General features: G+C 35.2%; 1 protein-coding gene across 1 annotated transcript in view; it reads right to left on the minus strand.

Annotated features, from left to right (window-relative positions):
* Positions 1–7,805: 7,805 nt before the first annotated feature.
* Positions 7,806–17,664, minus strand: part of LOC123683178 (cytochrome P450 4C1-like) — a 28,246-nt gene continuing 18,387 nt past the window's right edge. The window contains exons 4-8 of the mRNA XM_045622089.1: positions 15,894–16,076; positions 13,941–14,335; positions 10,553–10,621; positions 8,170–8,521; positions 7,806–8,036 (exon numbers count right to left, since the gene is read on the minus strand). Of these exons, the coding sequence (XP_045478045.1) occupies positions 7,873–8,036; positions 8,170–8,521; positions 10,553–10,621; positions 13,941–14,335; positions 15,894–16,076 (1,163 nt within the window). The 3' untranslated portion in view covers positions 7,806–7,872. The remainder of the gene's footprint in view (positions 8,037–8,169; positions 8,522–10,552; positions 10,622–13,940; positions 14,336–15,893; positions 16,077–17,664) is intronic.

Genomic DNA, 17,664 nt, shown 5'->3' on the forward strand with positions numbered 1-17,664 from the left:
TGACGTCATTGTTGTTTGAATTTTTCTAGAGGTCATGTTAACGTTTTGTTTCGGGCTCAGCTGCTCTCCGAAGAGTGTTTTTTCTCCTCTGAATGAGTTGATGATTGAATGATGTGGTGGGTAACTCGTAACCATATCGAGCTGTAAAAATTTGTTCTTGATACGTCAGGTGCCCACGTCATACTTGGTGTTGAATTTCTTTTCGCACATGATCAAAGATATTCAGTGTGAATTTAAAACGGGCTTGTGTATCTCACAAGCAAAAAACGCAACAAGTTGATATTTGGTCAATTTTGAGAGTTTTTTATATTTAGTTCAGTTCTCAAAATTTTTTCAGTGAACTTTAGATAAAATTATCAACCTCAAAACAAGCTTCATTTTGTAATGTATAAAAACATAAATTTTTCAAGAATATTTTTCAAATTGTTCGAGTTGAAATTAGAAGTCAAAAATTTTAGTTGCCGTTGATCCTAAAGAACATCCGTTGCTTTATCTAAAATATACTTGTTTCTTTTTAATATCAAAATGAAACCTCTTATTGGTATAGGCGATTGACCATGGAATTGAAATAAAAATGACGTCATTGTTGTTTGAATTTTTCTAAAGATGATGTTAACGTTTTGTTTCGGGCTCACAGCCGCTCAAGTGTGGTTTTTCTCCTCTGAATGAGTTGATGATTGAATGATGTGGTGGGTAACTCGTAACCATATCGAGCTGTAAAAATTTGTTCTTGAAACGTCAGGTGCCCACGTCATACTTGGTGTTGAATTTCTTTTCGCACATGATGAAATTGACGCGTAAATAACATCACAAGCAAATAAACACAACAAGTTGATGTTTGTCCAAATTTGAGCTTTCAAAGTTTTTATTTTCAATTCAATTTTCAATTTTTTTTCAGTTAACTTTAGATAAAATAATTGATTTCAACTAGCAAATTCACTGATTCGTTAAATGCTGGCTCATTAGTTATTAAACAGAGTCAATAGGAAGTATGTTGCTAATTCCTAATTATAAAACATTAAGAACCATTCATCAGCTCATTTTTGAAAGACGAATGAACTCCAATCTACAGTTTACCCAATTTTAAGATATGTTATTTTTTGACGAGTCTCCTTATGCCATAATAACAGCACAGTTTATGAGCCTAGCAATGAAAAGGCAACAATATATTGTTCAGTTAGAATGATAAGCAATTGTTGCAAATTTGATTTATGTTAACTTATTGATTTAAAATTAAATATTAGACTTCAAAATAAATCAATTCTACTGTAACTTGAAAAACCTGAAGAAACGCACTTTTTACATATAATTCAACCTGATTTGTATTACCACCTCTAAGTCTTCTGACTACCTGCATAATATGTCGGTTCATAATGTCAATAAATTTACGTATAGCATCTTGATGAAAATTTCATATAAATTGTTGATGACAAGTTCATTTCTATCTTGAAAATAAACTTGTGCGTTTAAGACCACGAACCAAAAAATAAAATGTTGAAAAGGAATAGTTCTTGATAAAATTGGTAATTTGACAACAAAATTATTCCACAGGATGTTTCAAAATTAAAGTTGATCAACAAACTTCAAATAAACCCTGTGTAGTTAATATTGTAAGCCAGTATTTAACATACAAGAGTGAGTATGCAAGAGGAAATTAATGATTATATCTACAATTCACTGAAAAATTCTAAAAATTGAACTAAGAATGAAAAACTATAAGACCTTGAATTTCTACCAATATCACCTTGTTAAGTTTGTTTTTTGCATGAGACTTTAGTTTTGGATATAAAATAATTCATTGGAGGTGAAAATATCTACATTCACAGAATCTTCAATTTTATTTTATGATGCTTTATCACATCAACAATGATGTTGTCATCATCAGAAACGAAAATTTCCCTATGAAAAATAATTCATAACAAGCTTCATTTTATTATGTATTCTCACAAAATTTGTGAGTTAATAGGCTTCGCCTCAACTCGTGTAAAGTTTATAATAATAATAGTGATAATAACATGACCCTTTATTTTCAAGAACATTTATTATATTGTTCGAATCTAAATGAAAAGTCAAAGAAGTCAGTTGCAATTGATCATAAAGGACATCCATTGATTTCCCTTAAAATTTAGTTCTTTTTTTTCGATATCAAAATGAAACCTCTTATTGGAATAGATATTTGTTTTACTAGGCAGCAAAGTAACAGATTGACTGCCGCGGCTGATATAGTTCATAAACAAGCATAGCGAGGCTAGGAATTCAGCTAAGGCAGTTAATCTACTTTGCTACCGAGTTAAACATATAATTGTTTTCTCTGATTGTTTATTATGGTATATGTTTGATATTATTATATTTGCCAATTATTTCAATTCCCAAAATCTTTTCAATTTGTTGTGAATTGTTGGAATGATGGTTGCTTGCTATGGAAATGTTTATGTCCATAATAATTTTTAGTTTAATTTTTTCCCATCAAGAATAATAATTCTTCTGTCTAGACAGAAAAGCCCTTAATTTGTATGTTTGACTTACCGTCATCTCATTCAAATTAATTAATTCACTTGGACGTTATAAGGTTTACCAAGAAACAATTCATGAAGAATCGAAATGTCCTAAAAATGGAAAATTTTAGGCATATCTAACTTTCAAAAAACTTGAGTTCAGTTATCTCATGCAATATGAAAATTCAATGAAAAAAAGGTGTTTCATACAAAAAATCAAAAGTTTGGTCAGTTATACTTTCTGGTACACCCAGTGTATTTCCAAATAATTTGAGAATTTCAGCACTAATCATACTTGGTTCTTGGTTCTCTTTAATAAATCAAAGCAAATTATTTTTCAGCTGGAATATTGGTAAAATACACAAAAATCATAAAAACCGTTATTTAAATAGATTACCTTCAAATTCACATTCACACGAATTCCTGAAGAAATACTTACCTCTCGCCTCGAGACACAACATGTGATATTTGGAAAACTAGGCACCCACACATTATTCTCTACAAGTCCGTTAATTGTTAAACAAACAGTTTCCGCATTGATGAGTTGGTTGTGAAAGTGAGTTTGCTTGGCCATCGATAAGTTCAGACTTCAATCCTTTGGATTGGAATGAAATTTTCGCCCAGAATTGAGATGCAGAGTAGAGGAAGCTTCAAATAAAATTACGGAAATTGAAATAATCTTTGCAAGCAACCACTTGTCATCTGCAGCTTCAGTGAATTTTGAGACTTTTTCTCCCGATGCTGTTCAGCTATATTTTTGAAATACATTACTCCGAAAACATCTTGAAATTAATTAATTTCGAATTTTTTCGGTCCTCTGATGCACTTTGGGTGGGCTTAACAGGAAAGAAGATCTTTCGTAATCGAATTATAGATATGGAATAGTTATTTTCCATACAAGTGCGGACACTGGTACTTTACCGTACAAAACTGCCGGTCAAGCAGTCGAGTATGCGTGCGGGAATATACAATTCTCACAGTATGAGCAACACATAGTTTTGAAATTGAGGGAGCTATGAAGATTACGCTACTTTTCATAGCTGGGTTTTTTCCCGCACTGTGTGGAAAAGTGACTCTTTGTAACTAAAATTGGTGTGGAAATAGTAATTTACGTAACAAGTCCGGACAATAGGGTTTTTTTGGACGAATAGACAAAATTCCAGGACGAGCGTAAGCGAGTCCTGGAAGTCTGTGAGTCCAAAAAAACCATTTTCGGGCGTGTTACGTACAATATTTTTTCGGCAACCATGTAAAATAAGACCATCGCTGCTGCTTTCCATATTTTATTGCGATTGCGATCTAAAAACATGCAAATTTTTGACAACTAATTTCATATGAACTGTCAGCCGTTATCTCGGTTGCTATGGATTCTATGATTCTTTTCCGGCCTAGTCCGGGAAGTACGTACTTTCCGGACTAGGCCGGGAAATGCTACTTTCTCAGAGAAAAAGCGTCCGGGAAGTGAGCACTTCCCGGACGGTTGCCGAAAAAATAATTGAAAGCTCACGCTTGTAGAATAATTGATATTTTCGTTCAGAATAATGAAAAAACTTTATAAAGCAGAAGGTAATTTCATTCTTCAACTGGATCAATGAAATTTATTCAACTCTTACTGAACCAGCGCGAAGAAGCTTCTTGAATGTTTCAATATTTTCATTAGAAGTGTCTATTCTACTATACCCTGTATAGAAGTTCAGTTCAAATAAGATCACCCTTCAATTTTCTCCATTCCATTTCGATCGAGATAACCGATTAAACATTAAACTAACAACATGACTTCTAACATTTGTCCAGATGCAATCATTAGACTTCCATATTAGTCATGTTGTATGTTACCCATTCTATTTCCCAAGAAGATATCTACCAATTTGGACATACAGTTAGTTGTCATCGACATGGGACATTCGATGAGTACGCAATGGTCATTTATGGAGAGGCGCAGGTTTTTATTCCACATTCCATCGCAATCAAAGTGGTACTCAACTAATAGTCTTGACTGTTCGTTGAACGAATTCGAAGAAATACACTTTATTATTCACGGTTTCTATGGGCGTTCTTTACGCAATTGGATTTTGGTTCATTTTAGTGTTTTCCTATATAATGAGAGGAGTTTCATTTATTTTAATAGTCCGCTATCTGAGCAGCTGTCACCTTTGAAGCTGTCAAATTTTTATATTTGACAAGTTAAAACTGCGTCATTACTAATAAGATGCATAAAAAACCTGGTGTGTCTACTTATACCTGTGAAACTTTCAGACAAAACGGGAGAGTTTTCAGATTTAAACCTACTTGATTTCAAGGGATCGCGGTCTGTTTCAGATGGCGCATACATCGTAAACATTTGACATTTCTCTCAATTCTCGACTCTCGTGAATCAAGAACGTAGATCTTTTTATTCTTGGGGGAAGAAAATCGAAAAAAAAATTTCTGACGGCAACTTTTACTCATATCTGTAATGTTAGAAAAAGAAGTTTGAACCAAATTACTCGAAATAATTGTTTTTATAACTAATTCGGTTTGTTCTTACCTTATGCTGGGTGTTCCCAAATTAGAGTTACGAAGGAAAATGAGAAATTACTTGGATAATTTTGAGAAAAAAAATGTTTCATGAATATGAGCCCACAAACGCTTTGCTTTCAATATACAGGTTGTTTCTGGTGTGTCGTACTTTTTGTGATGCTTGTTTATCAAATATTTATTAATCTTCGCTACAGATTGGGTAAATAAATACCAAAACTTATTATTAATTCATTCATTAGAGTTTACTAGCTGGATCTTCATAATAATTTGGATTTTCCTGAGTATTACTAGAGATTTTTTCTCGAAATCGATAGCAGATACGACAAAACTATATCAAACCAAAAAGTGTAGTACTGGACCCGAGTTTTTTTCTACATTTTTCTAAACTAACAGCCATTCATCAGAATATAGTTTTGGAGGAAGGAAGCAGGCATCCTTCCAGAAAAAATATCACCCTGTAGATTTGCATTCAAAATTAGAATATCACATGGTGAAAACTTTAAACTGGAATATCTATGGCCAATTCAAATTAAATATCTTGTGAAGGGAAGGTTATACGAGAAAAAACTTAAACTTCAACACATGTATCTCAAAACAAAACGTTTGGGGACTCATGTTGTACGACTTTTTTTCCTGAAATGATCCGGAAATCTGCATTTTCATTTGTATCTCCAATTTAGGAACACCGTGTAATTACCCCCAGTATCCCCCCATTTCTACGCTCTTGTCGTGAACTTTGAGTATAGAACAATAATATTTTATATTCTATGGTCAGTCATTATATCCATTCATTTGATTAAAAATTCGATATGAACTGAATTGTAATTTATTGTGAATGTTTGCAGTGTCTAAAATCAGTATTTCCTTTTCAAACGGCACCAGGCAGATAGCGGGAATTCGAAAAATTTTGAAGAGCGCCACCTTACAGAACTCTGGTGAAGCAGCACACCAAAGCAACAGGTGGGTCTCTCAAAAAGTCTGAAACAAAATCGAATCAGTAAACACACCAGGGATTCTATGCATCTTAATTACTAAAAATAAATAAATGACGTTGCACCGATTTTGCACGCTTAAATTCATGTTACGCTACTGGAATTTTCGAACGCTGTAATTTGTATAGAGAGAATTTTCTGAAAGATTTTCTATAGTTATCGAGACTTAAGGAAGGATAGGTACCTTGTTTTAGATTTCAGACATTATTAGTTTAATTTGATTTATCGGCGAGAATTGTGTCGGGATACTCGGTAAGTGTTGACATGAATATCTGCATTCAACAAGTTATAATCTCACCAGGACGAAATAATTAAATTTGAAACAGTAGTTTTTTTTTGAGTCATCCATCTTGTAGAAACGTATTTCAGGTTTGGTAGAATTCTTTTTGTGTCAAATAATGTCAGCAAAACTCCTTCTCAGGTTTATTTGATGATGAATGTAATGATTTCTTTATAATTTCTTGGTTAGAAATCCGAGAAGGAGTTGTAAATTCAGGTAACATATTCTAATATCGTTGTTCATTTTCCCAAAGCACCTTCCGTGGGATTGGAACAACAGAAATCTCTGTTGGGATTGAAAAATGTTAAGAAGTACTTCCTTGAGATAAATAATTTGGAATAGTACGTACGTTAAACCACTTCAGTTCCTGAATCTGAGATAATACCTGGCGTTATTACATCAACTTCGCTGAATGGGAATTGAAGTAAAGGGTGTTTTTTTTGAGGTATATAACTTGAAGTTGGCATTACTGGTCAAGATGGCGACCGATTTAACAGCTGTCAAGTGATTTATTCTCAGTTTGTTTTGGCCATTCATCATGAATAGAGTCACGCCTAAACAACGCTTGCAAATAGTGCCATTTCATTTCGAAAATAATGGTTCTGTGCGGAATACGTATCGCACACTACGTCCATTTTATTTTGTTGAGCGAGGAACCGCACTTCTGGTTGAATGGCTATGTCAACAAACAAAACTGCCGCATTTGGAGTGAAGCTAATCCTCAAGTGTATGTCGAAACACCGTTACATGCAGAAAAACTGACTGTTTGGTGCGCTTTATGGGCTTTATGAGTGGAATCATTGGTCCGTACTTCTTCAAAAACGATGATGGCCAGAACGTTACAGTCAATGGTGATCGGTATAGAGCCATGATTACTAACTTTTCCATTCCTGAATTGAACAACTATGATGTCCAGGAGCTGTGGTTCCAACAAGACGGCGCAACATGTCACACAGCTCGTGCCACAATCGATTTATTGAAAGACACGTTTGGTGACCGCCTAATTTCACGTTTTGGACCTGTGAATTGGCCTCCAAGATCTTGTGATTTAACACCGCTATACTACTTTCTGTGGGGCTATGTAAGGTCATTGGTCTATGCGGATAAGCCACAAACCCTTAACCATTTGGAAGTCAACATTCGCCGTGTTATTGCCGATGTACGGCTACAAATGTTGGAAAAAGTCATCGAAAATTGGACGTCCAGTTTGGACTACATCCGAGCCAGCTGTGGCGGTCATATGCCAGAAATCATATATAAAATGTAATGCCACAATATTATCTTGCGGATAAATAAAATTCATGTCAATCGAATAATCCGTCGTTGTTTTATTGGAATTTAAAATTCTATAGCTCTGAAAAAAACACCCTTTATATGTGTCTCGTGAGGTTTCTTTGGGTGTTCCCCAGGGGCTCAACCTGGGTCATTTTTTATTTTCTTTATTTATTGATGACTTGCCATGTTTCTGGATCTCATGTCATTAAAATTGGGAGAAAGTACAAAAAAGAGTAGTTATTTATTGTAGTATATGTATATTGAAATATTAATTACTAACTAACAATTATTTATTCATAACTGTAATATGCTATTCTTGATTTCTGGGTGTGAATTTCATTCTGATTCTGTCAGCTCTGAGTACTAGATTTGATTTTAGCACAAGAGATTCTGGAGTATCTACAGGTGTTAGCTTAAATTTTCTAAGGACTCCGTATAGAAAAGCTTTGATTTCCAGGTTGGCATATTTTTGACCTGAAAAATTCCAATATAAGAAAAAAAAACTGTGCTTTACGAGGAGCTATATTTTATAGTTATAGCTTCAATATTCAATTTTTTTCTTGAGAGTTCTTCATATTGAGTATTTGAATTTAAAAAGATAACTCACCAATGCAATTCCTTGGACCACCACTAAACGGAATATATGCGAAAGGATGTCTATGTTGACAGTTTTCTGGTAAGAATCTATCGGGATCAAATTTATCAGGAGAAGGAAAAATCTCTGGATTCCTCATGACGTCGTAAATATGTATATGTACGAGTGTTCCTTTTGGGACCAACATTCCCGAATTCAATACAGTGTCTTCATCCGCAATTCTTGAAATGAAAAACACACTTGGATAAAGCCTCAGAGTTTCCTTGATACATCTTTCCATATATTCCATTTTCTGCAGATCATCATAATTTGGATTAGTCGTTTTTCCATCCATTACTTTCATCATTTCATCCACAATGTTGTCCTGTGAATTAGAGCGTAGCAGGTATATACAGAGTCATCAAAAGGATATGCAAACATAACATGCGAAGGACATAACTGGAGTTATGATACCGTTGAAGAACGGTGCTAAAGTGAAATCGTTTGAACAAATCTCTGGTCTGATTGAAATGCAAATGATGAAGATTTAACTCTCGTTGCAGCACTGTCGCTATGACATAGAATACAGGTTGTTCTAAATTGGAAGTACAAAGGAAAATAAGAGATTCCTTCGATAATATTAAGAAAAAAATTCCTGTGAACATAAGCCTGTTAGTGCTTTGTTCTCGAGATACACGGTGATTCTTGAGGTCCTACTAAAACTTTTAATTAATTTATTCATCACAGCTTACCATCTGAATCTTTATAATTACACTGCGCAAAAAAATTAACGCACATTCTGAAAATCTCAATTTCAATGAAAGTTAACTCTACATTGATAGCTCCATTATCAACGACTACTAGGTCTGTGCGAGCAATCAAAGATATTCCACCCCATACCATAATAGATCCTCCCCCGAAACCAGTAGTATTCAGGAAATTGCACTGAGCATATCTTTCATGTGGACGTCTGTATACAAGGGAACGTCGATCACAATGGTAGAGGCAGAATCTAGACTCATCTGTGAAAAGAACTCTTTCCCAATCAGCCTCTCCCCAATGGATATGCTCTCTCGCAAAATCCAAACGCGCCCTTCGATGGGCTGGGGTAAGAGCTGGGCCTCTTGCCGCGACACGAGGCCTTAAATCATATTCTCTGAGGCGATTTCTTATTGTCTGAGTGCTAATTTGCACCCCATGAGTTTGCTCAAGCTGATTTTGAAGGAGGCGAGCGGTTGCGTTGAGTTGTCTCAACGAAGAAACCCTCAAGTGAGTTCTTGAATGGCAGTTGTTACCCGTGGTCTACCCTGTCCTGGTCTTCGGACAATCATACCTGTCTCCCTGAATCGCTGCAACATTCTGGACACACTTGTATGGGAAACTCCAAACCTTTCTGCAATTCTTGTGTATATCCACCCTTCTTCTAGCAAAACTACCGCTTGGGCACATTCCTCTTGGGTCAAATTGCGTGTTTCGCATTGCATAGCGATCGAGTGTAGAAAATCAAACGAAAGAAAAACTATTGATAACTAGAATTGATCGAGAACAACTGATTTCAGAATGGAGCCGATACATTCAAAATCTGATAATCTCATCTTTTTTTATTCCTGCTGGGAAAAAACATCTGTATTGAAGAAAACGTTGAAAGTGGATAACATATGCATGCATAATTCTGATAAAAATAATTATCATTGAGAATACCTCCAGTTGCAGAATAAATTTGAGATTTCCATAATGTGCGTAAATTCTTTTGCGCAGTGTATTTGGATTTTCCTGAGAATTACTAGAGAATATATGGATACTTTTTCCCGTAATCGGTAGGAAATACGACAGAACCACAAAAAATCATAAAGTATAGTACTGGTCAAAAGGTTCTTTTCACGTTTTTCTAAACTGAAGTTCTCGAGTGTGCTCTGTTTCGAACAAATATAACTAAATAAATAAATATAATTGCATTCAAAATTAGCATATCACACGATGAAAACTTTGAATCGAATTTGCCGAAATGCCGAATTTAAGTTGAATATCTTGTGAAGGGAAGATGCTATGAGAAAAAAACTTGAGAAAATCAAACTTCAACACTTTTAATTTTGAAAACAAAGCGTCTGTGAGCCTACATTCATGGTACTTTTTCTCTTGAAATGATCATTTTTGTTAGTATCTCCAATTTAAAAACATAGACTCCATGTGAATGCGCCACTCAAAAATTCATTATTTTATGATATTCCAATAATTAAAAAGACCAACTGCAAGAGTACATGTATATCTTGAAAGAAAAAAGCCAAATAAACCATAAAATATGCGTCAAAAAAGATGAGTGAATTACATGCAATGTATATTCTTCACGTATTTCAATCGAAGCTGATTTTCATCGTAATAAATATTTTTCATAGTATAGAATTTGTTATTTACACACCTGAACTTCAGGATGATTTGCAATCAACATCAGGCAGAAACCTATAGCTGCCGCTGTTGTATCATGACCCTAAAAAACAAAAATTTAGCTCAAACCATATCTGCGAAAAAAATATAAATTCATCAAGATTTCAGAGAAATGACTATGCTCAAGCTCAAGTTCAGTTATGAAGAGCTAAGAATGAATTATTGAAAAAAGCAACAAGAGCAGATGATAAATGAAAATAAATCAAGATGAAATTAATCAACTTCAAGAATCACAGCAAATTTCACACTGTGTTTTATAATTTCCTCTTTCAGCACAAAATATATAAACTAGTAAAAAAAACACGATAACATCAACGAAAAAAAATTGTCGAATATTCAGTGGTGGGATTCGAACGCGGTGCCATCCGGTCCGAAATCAGAATGAAAACTCGGAAACTACGAAAGCTATCACGTAAGGCTCACGCCTGTGATTATATGTTTATACCCTGTAGCTTACAGAATAAACCATATTATTATCCCCGACTTTAGCCTATATGCGTAGGATTTCTCCTCGCCGTCGGCTTCTCACTCCTCGCTAAGAGGAACATTCACTCAATCCCAGATATTTAAAATATCAGAAGGGTAGAGCTCGGTCGTGTCCGGTCCTTGTGGTCCCCCTGGTTCTCGTCGAACTTCTGGTCCCTTTACTCGCGATCCTTGGACCTGTCTGCCGCTTCCTAGGAATTTTCTCACGTTCTTGCAGTACCTAAAAGAACAGCTTTTTGCATTATATTACAAATATACTCACTAAGTCTAGTAGCTTGATATTTCTCTTGAGATTTTTGGGTACTATTCCAGTTGTTGAGATGATAATTGGAATAGTTTTCGTTGATATCATTCCCCACTCACGCTTTATCTGAAATTCGAGGTCCCTATATTTTGATATTTTTTCGACCTCTATTTGACGTATGTTGTTGTTATTTGGTATTGCTACGTCGATGAGTATTGCTGTCTTCTGGTGTTTATCGACTAGCAGTATATCTGGCCTGTTGTGAGGAACTGTTTTATCAGTCAAAACTGTACGATCCCAGTACAGCTTATAGCGTTCGTTTTCCAGGATGGTTTCCGGTCGGTACTTGGAGTATGGCACTTTTTCAGAAAGAATTAGTTTTAATTTGGTTGCCATTTCTTGGTGTAGTATCTTTCCTACTGCATCGTGTCGCTCTTTATATTTATTTCCTGCAAACATTTGACATCCTGTTGTGATATGTTGGATTGTCTCATTCGTTGGACACCCATAATGGCATCGATCGTCAGTAATAGTTCGATCCTTTATGATATGCTTGCAGTAACTTCTCGTTGAGATCACTTGATCTTAGATGGCTAAAAGAAATCCTTCTGTTTCTGGATACATCGCACCTGATGTGAGCCAAAAGTTCGACGCTTCAAAGTCGGGATGATCCTGGTTCACCTCGTTGAAATGTACCCATGTAGGGGCTTTTCTCTCCTTCTTTGCAGTTTTTCTTGAAATGTCTAGTGGTTGTATGACAATTGCTCCTTGTGCAGTTGTAAAGGTGTTGATTCATCTGCTTCACACAGTACTTTGTAGATCTCTGACGTGCCTGATTTGTCTTTGAAGTATATTCGTAGGCATTTAATTTGCCATGGGCAAGTTCCATGATGTCTAGCAGACCTCTGCCTCCTTAATTCCTCGGCAGTGTCGTCCTCTCTATGCTACTTTTCGGATGGTGCTTGTGTGCTTTTATCATCAAGGTTCTCATTTTGCGTTGCAAGTTTTCTATATCTGTTTTGTTCCATGGAATTATACCGAAAGATTATGTTAGAATTGAACATGCATATGTATTGATAGCTCTCGTCATGTTCTCGCTGTTGAGGTTTGTTTTTAAAATTTTGTTGATAATCCTAATGAACTAAGTTGTTAAGTCTATCGTCATTCTTTGATGGTTTATTCGTCGGTTTTGTTTCATTCCTAGGTATTTATAAAAATCGTCCGATTTCATTATTTCTATCTCTTGTCCATTGAAAAGAGCGATTGGTTCATCTTGGATTTTCCTCACACTACGCTCATAGTACGACACTTGTCCAGTCCAAATTTCATTCCCACGTCTTACGAAAATTTTCCACCAGTTTGACCATAATTTGCAAGTGGTTTTTGTTGCCTGTTATAAGTTTTAGATCATCCATTTGTAGCAAATTATTGAGTGCAATAGTATTTCTAGAGCCTTTGACATTGAACCTTTTTCAGTAGCATTCAGTTGCTTAAAAAGGGGCATGGGGTTTGCTTAAGTAACCCCTTCTTTTTATACGTAGAATCGTATATGTATAGTTTTCCATAAACGTCTAATAGTCTATTGCCGTGAATTACCCTGCATATGTATATATTTTACTTTTATATTGTAGTATTTTTCAAATCATGTATATGTTTAAATTATGCCTGGCTATTATTCTGTGATACATTTTAGTCACTTACTCATAGCAGAGTTCGTAACTCCCTTTTTCAATTATAAATGTTTCGAATCATTACGTTCCATAACTTTTGTAAAGCCTTGGTCCCTAAGGATGAAATAGTAATTTACGTAACAAGTCCGGAAAATAGGGTTTTTTTGGACGAATAGACAAAATTCCAGGACGAGCGTAAGCGAGTCCTGGAAGTCTGCGAGTCCAAAAAAACCATTTTCGGGCGTGTTGCGTACAATATTTTTTCGGCAACCATGTAAAATAACACTATCGCTGCTGCTTTACATATTTTATTGCGATTGCGATCAAAAAACATGCAAATTTTTGACAACTAATTTCATATGAACTGTCAGCCGTTATCTCGGTTGCTATGGATTCTATGATTCTTTTCCGGCCTAGTCCGGGAAGTACGTACTTTCCGGACTAGGCCGGGAAATGCTACTTTCTCAGAGAAAAAGCGTCCGGGAAGTGAGCACTTCCCGGACGGTTGCCGAAAAAATTTATTTCCTAAACGTCGGGGAACTTTCATAGCATCAGATTCCCGCTTTTTGATTCCTACACCACCAGTCTATGATTTTTGGTGGAATGTTTCATTCTGATCTGAATTGAACTGTGAATTATTTTGAAGAGTATTGTATTCCTAATGAAGCTTGATGAAGTTGAATCATATGTGGTATTTGACTTTTAACACCATCAATTCTTCAGTTGAAAATGAAGTGAACAGTTATCAATTCGATTGAGATCAGGGGACGTCTGAGAAAGAGAAAAAATCTCTTTATCTGACTTCTGCCCTTTTCGCCAACAGTGGTCTTCCAAAAATCTTTTTCATCACATAATTTTCTATATTGATATGACAATTGAGAATGAAAAAAAAATTAAAAACACAAGTGTGACAAGTGGTTAGTGTTTGTTGATTTGAAGTTTACAAAAAGTGAATCACTTACTTCAAACATGAAAGTGTCAACTTCTTCGCAAATCCCTTCATAATCTATTGATCCATCAAGTGCCCTCGCTTGCAGCAAAACATCAAGAAATGCCAGTCGTCGTCGCTTTGTTTTATTTTGAAGTTTGTCTTCTGATCTTTCATCGGATTGGGAAGAAATTACATCACATTCAAACGAATCCATACGTTTTTTGATTATTGCTCTAGTGAATCCATGCAGAACCTTCAGCTTTTGGGCTTCTGTTCTAGATATGGGGGAGAACCAATAAATAAGTGGTATTTGAAGCCATGGTCTCATCATTCTATGTAGAAATAATTTCTCGATTTCGTGTACCGCCTTTATGTAATTTCTCGAGTGTTCTTCTTGTGTATTCAATTTGTAACCCATAGCAGTTTCTGAAAAATATATATCGATATTACAAGATGAAAAAAAATTGCTAGAAGGCTTTGCGTTTTTCGATCGTTTGCTCACTATTTGGTCGATATAGAAGATATGGGAAATATAAATACCTACTCGTACAATTGTCTCAACTATTGTTTCCCCTATATCTAGCCTAATCAGAACGATCAAGAATATTGTCAACTTTTAACTGTATGTGGGCTTGGAAAATACCTATGATATATACGGCAGCAGTCCAACAATGGGGTGGAACAATAGAAAACCCTCTGGAGGAATACTCCGGATCTTGCTCAGGCAAATAAATTTGTGATGTTTTCACTGAAACATACCTCAGATCTTCTTTTTGTTTAAGGCCCGGAATTTACATTCCCTTCGCCTCTAATTTCATTTCTCCTATTTTCTGCTGTTGTCTGATCGGGAGGCTTTCCTCCCTATTTCATGTCACTTTTTTCTTCTATTTATTTCTTTGAAAGAGGTATTTCCCCTTATCTGTCTTTCTTATTTTGATTTGTATTATCTTTTTTAATTCCTTATTCTCGTGCTCTTTCAGCATCTCTATTGTCTTCTTTCTTTGTTTATTGACTATTTCTTCAATAGTTTCAAATTTCAGTTCTTCTCTGATTTTTTGGTTAGTTATATACCATGGGGCGCCAACCGCTGTTCTTATTACTGAATTTAGCGTACTTTGCAACTGATCATTATTATTGTCCTTCGTATTGTACCAGGTAACTCCTGCATACGTAATGCTTGGTATTAGCACTATTTTTATTACCTTCAGCATGTTGTCTAAGGAAAGTTTACTTCTAGGGTTGAGCAATGGGTACAGTCTGCCGTGCAATTGCCTTGTCTTTTTACTGTTTTCTTCTATCTGTTTGTTAAAATTCATCCTTTCATTCAGTATTACTGCCAGATATTTTGCTTCCTTTTTCCATTCTATCGTCTGGTTTTCTATATTGACGTTTCCTGCTTTCTCTTTTTTTACTGTTGTTCCTCCGAAGTAGATTGCAACTGTTTTCGATGTGTTCACTTTGAATCTCCATTTCTTGAAGTATTCCATCAGTGAACTATACAAGGAAGCTCTTGAAGCTATCACGAGCTGAACTTCAGGTAATTTTGGACTGCTGACAGGATACTGTCGGTGCAAATACCGTTTGTGACGCATGGGCCTAAGTCAGCAGATGAGATCTGCAGGCTCTGTGGAAAGGAGGTAGAAACAACCGAACACATAGTGTGCAAATACCCAGGGGTGACTGGCCTAAAAACCACTCACATTGGAAAGTCAATTCTGGATACTCACGAAGTAATTGCCAAGGCTCCTAAGGATGTCGTCGGCTTCGTTAACAGTATCGACGACCTCCCTGGGTTTGTATGAATAGGTAGGGTTAAGAACAAAATATCAATTTGGTCGCAGTTCCCGGAAGTCTACTGGAGTTTTAACAACCCCAATTCATGGAAATAATAATTATAACTGTATATTAAAATTGAGAAAATTTCGTAGAGGGTTGTCGTACTCTACAGAATAAAATAGTCAACTTAACAACTTTGAAAACTCACCACATATGCTTTTGAGAGTGAATTCCGCAACTATTAGACCGACTTCAATGGGTTCTGAACATTTCGTTGATATCAAATCCACTGTGTTTGCAGTTCCCTCATTGAAAACATTGACAAAATCTTTTAAAATGTTGAAATGAAATGCATTCGTCAAGATTTTTCTTCTTTCCGTCCATTTTTCTCCTGAAAATGATTATTAGCTTAGAGATTTTGAGGAAACATATTCCAAATGGATTATGTGCTTTCTCGTCCTTCAATAAACTTTTGGAGTTCAAATTACAGGGTAAAAATTAATTCATGTAACAAGGTGTTTGTTTAAATTATGCCTGGCTATTATTCTGTGATACATTTTAGTGACTCACTTAAAGTAGAGTTCGTAATTCCCTTTTTCAATTATAAATGTTTCGAATCATTACGTTCCATAACTTTTGTAAAGCCTTGGTCCCTAAGGATGAAAAAATTTATTTCCTTAACGTCGGGGAACTTTCATAGCATCACTTTCCCGCTTTTTGATCCTTACACCACCAGTCTACGATTTTTGGTGAAATGTTTCATATTGATCTGAGTTGAACAGTGAATTATTTCGAAGAGTATTGTATTCCTAATGAAGCCTGATGGAGTTGAATTAAATGTACTATTTGACTTTTAACACCATCAACTCTTCAGTTGGAAATGAAGGTGTTACAGTTGAGTTCTGTCTACCTAAACAACCCTTGTTTATTCGACTAAATTAAATTAATGCTTTGATAAAGTCTAACTAAATATAGCAAAAGTTGGGCTAGTCCAAATAGGTAGCTTGATTTCAATATTTTAACCCTGCAGTTTGAACGACCAAATATCCTTAAGACGGATCACCACCACGTGGCTTTCCACTTATCAATCAAACATTAGGTATAGTATATCCAAAGTCACTTGAACTAGTCTATAAAAATGATTGGCCAGATATTATTGCAACACAGTCATAAACCATAGGCGCACGCTTTTTAAAACCTGCAATTTCTCATTGAATGGAGTAGGCTCTATGACTTCCAGAAAACAGAGAAAGAAACTAAAAAGTCGAAATTTCATGAATTGTAAATAATTGTTCGTTAAGATGGTTTACAAATCCATAAACCAATAAAATTTTCAATTACGAATAATTGATGACATTTCATGAAATGTCAAATTTTGTTATCCAAAATAGAATTTAGTTTCTATGTTTTCAGGAAGTCATAGACTACTCCACTCAGTTAGAAATCTTGGTATTTCCTTAGTTCAAGTTTTTCCTTGATAACCCTTTAATTTTTCGTATTCAGAATATTCAAAGATATAGGTACTTAACCTATTATTATAACTGTCTCGACTGATGGCAGATATGGTGAAACATTTTTATTTTCTATGAAATATTTGATTGATTTTTTGAGCAGCATTCACTGATGAGACATTAAAAAAATTGGAAGAATTAATGAAGCAACCAGAATTAGCTAGTAAAATCTTAGACGGTGCCAGTAGTAGTAGTAGTACTTCACAAAAAGCAACTGACATCACTCACTTGGTAAAACGAAAGAGAAAACCTGAAGAAAACGACGAAGAATCTAATCCATCTAAGACAAAAATCTGGCTACGTAGCTGCTATTTTGAAGTAGCAAATTGGAGAGCCTATTCTACATGATGAAATAACATTGATAAAATCAGAAAATATAATAAAACATTTGTTGGTTGATATATAACACTTAGACCTTTTCTTAATCCACCAAAAATTTTGTCTACACTGGTATGAACATCTTTAGGA

The sequence above is a fragment of the Harmonia axyridis genome, chromosome 6 (assembly GCF_914767665.1).
Source record: "Harmonia axyridis chromosome 6, icHarAxyr1.1, whole genome shotgun sequence".
Classification (NCBI taxonomy): Eukaryota; Metazoa; Arthropoda; class Insecta; order Coleoptera; family Coccinellidae; genus Harmonia; species Harmonia axyridis.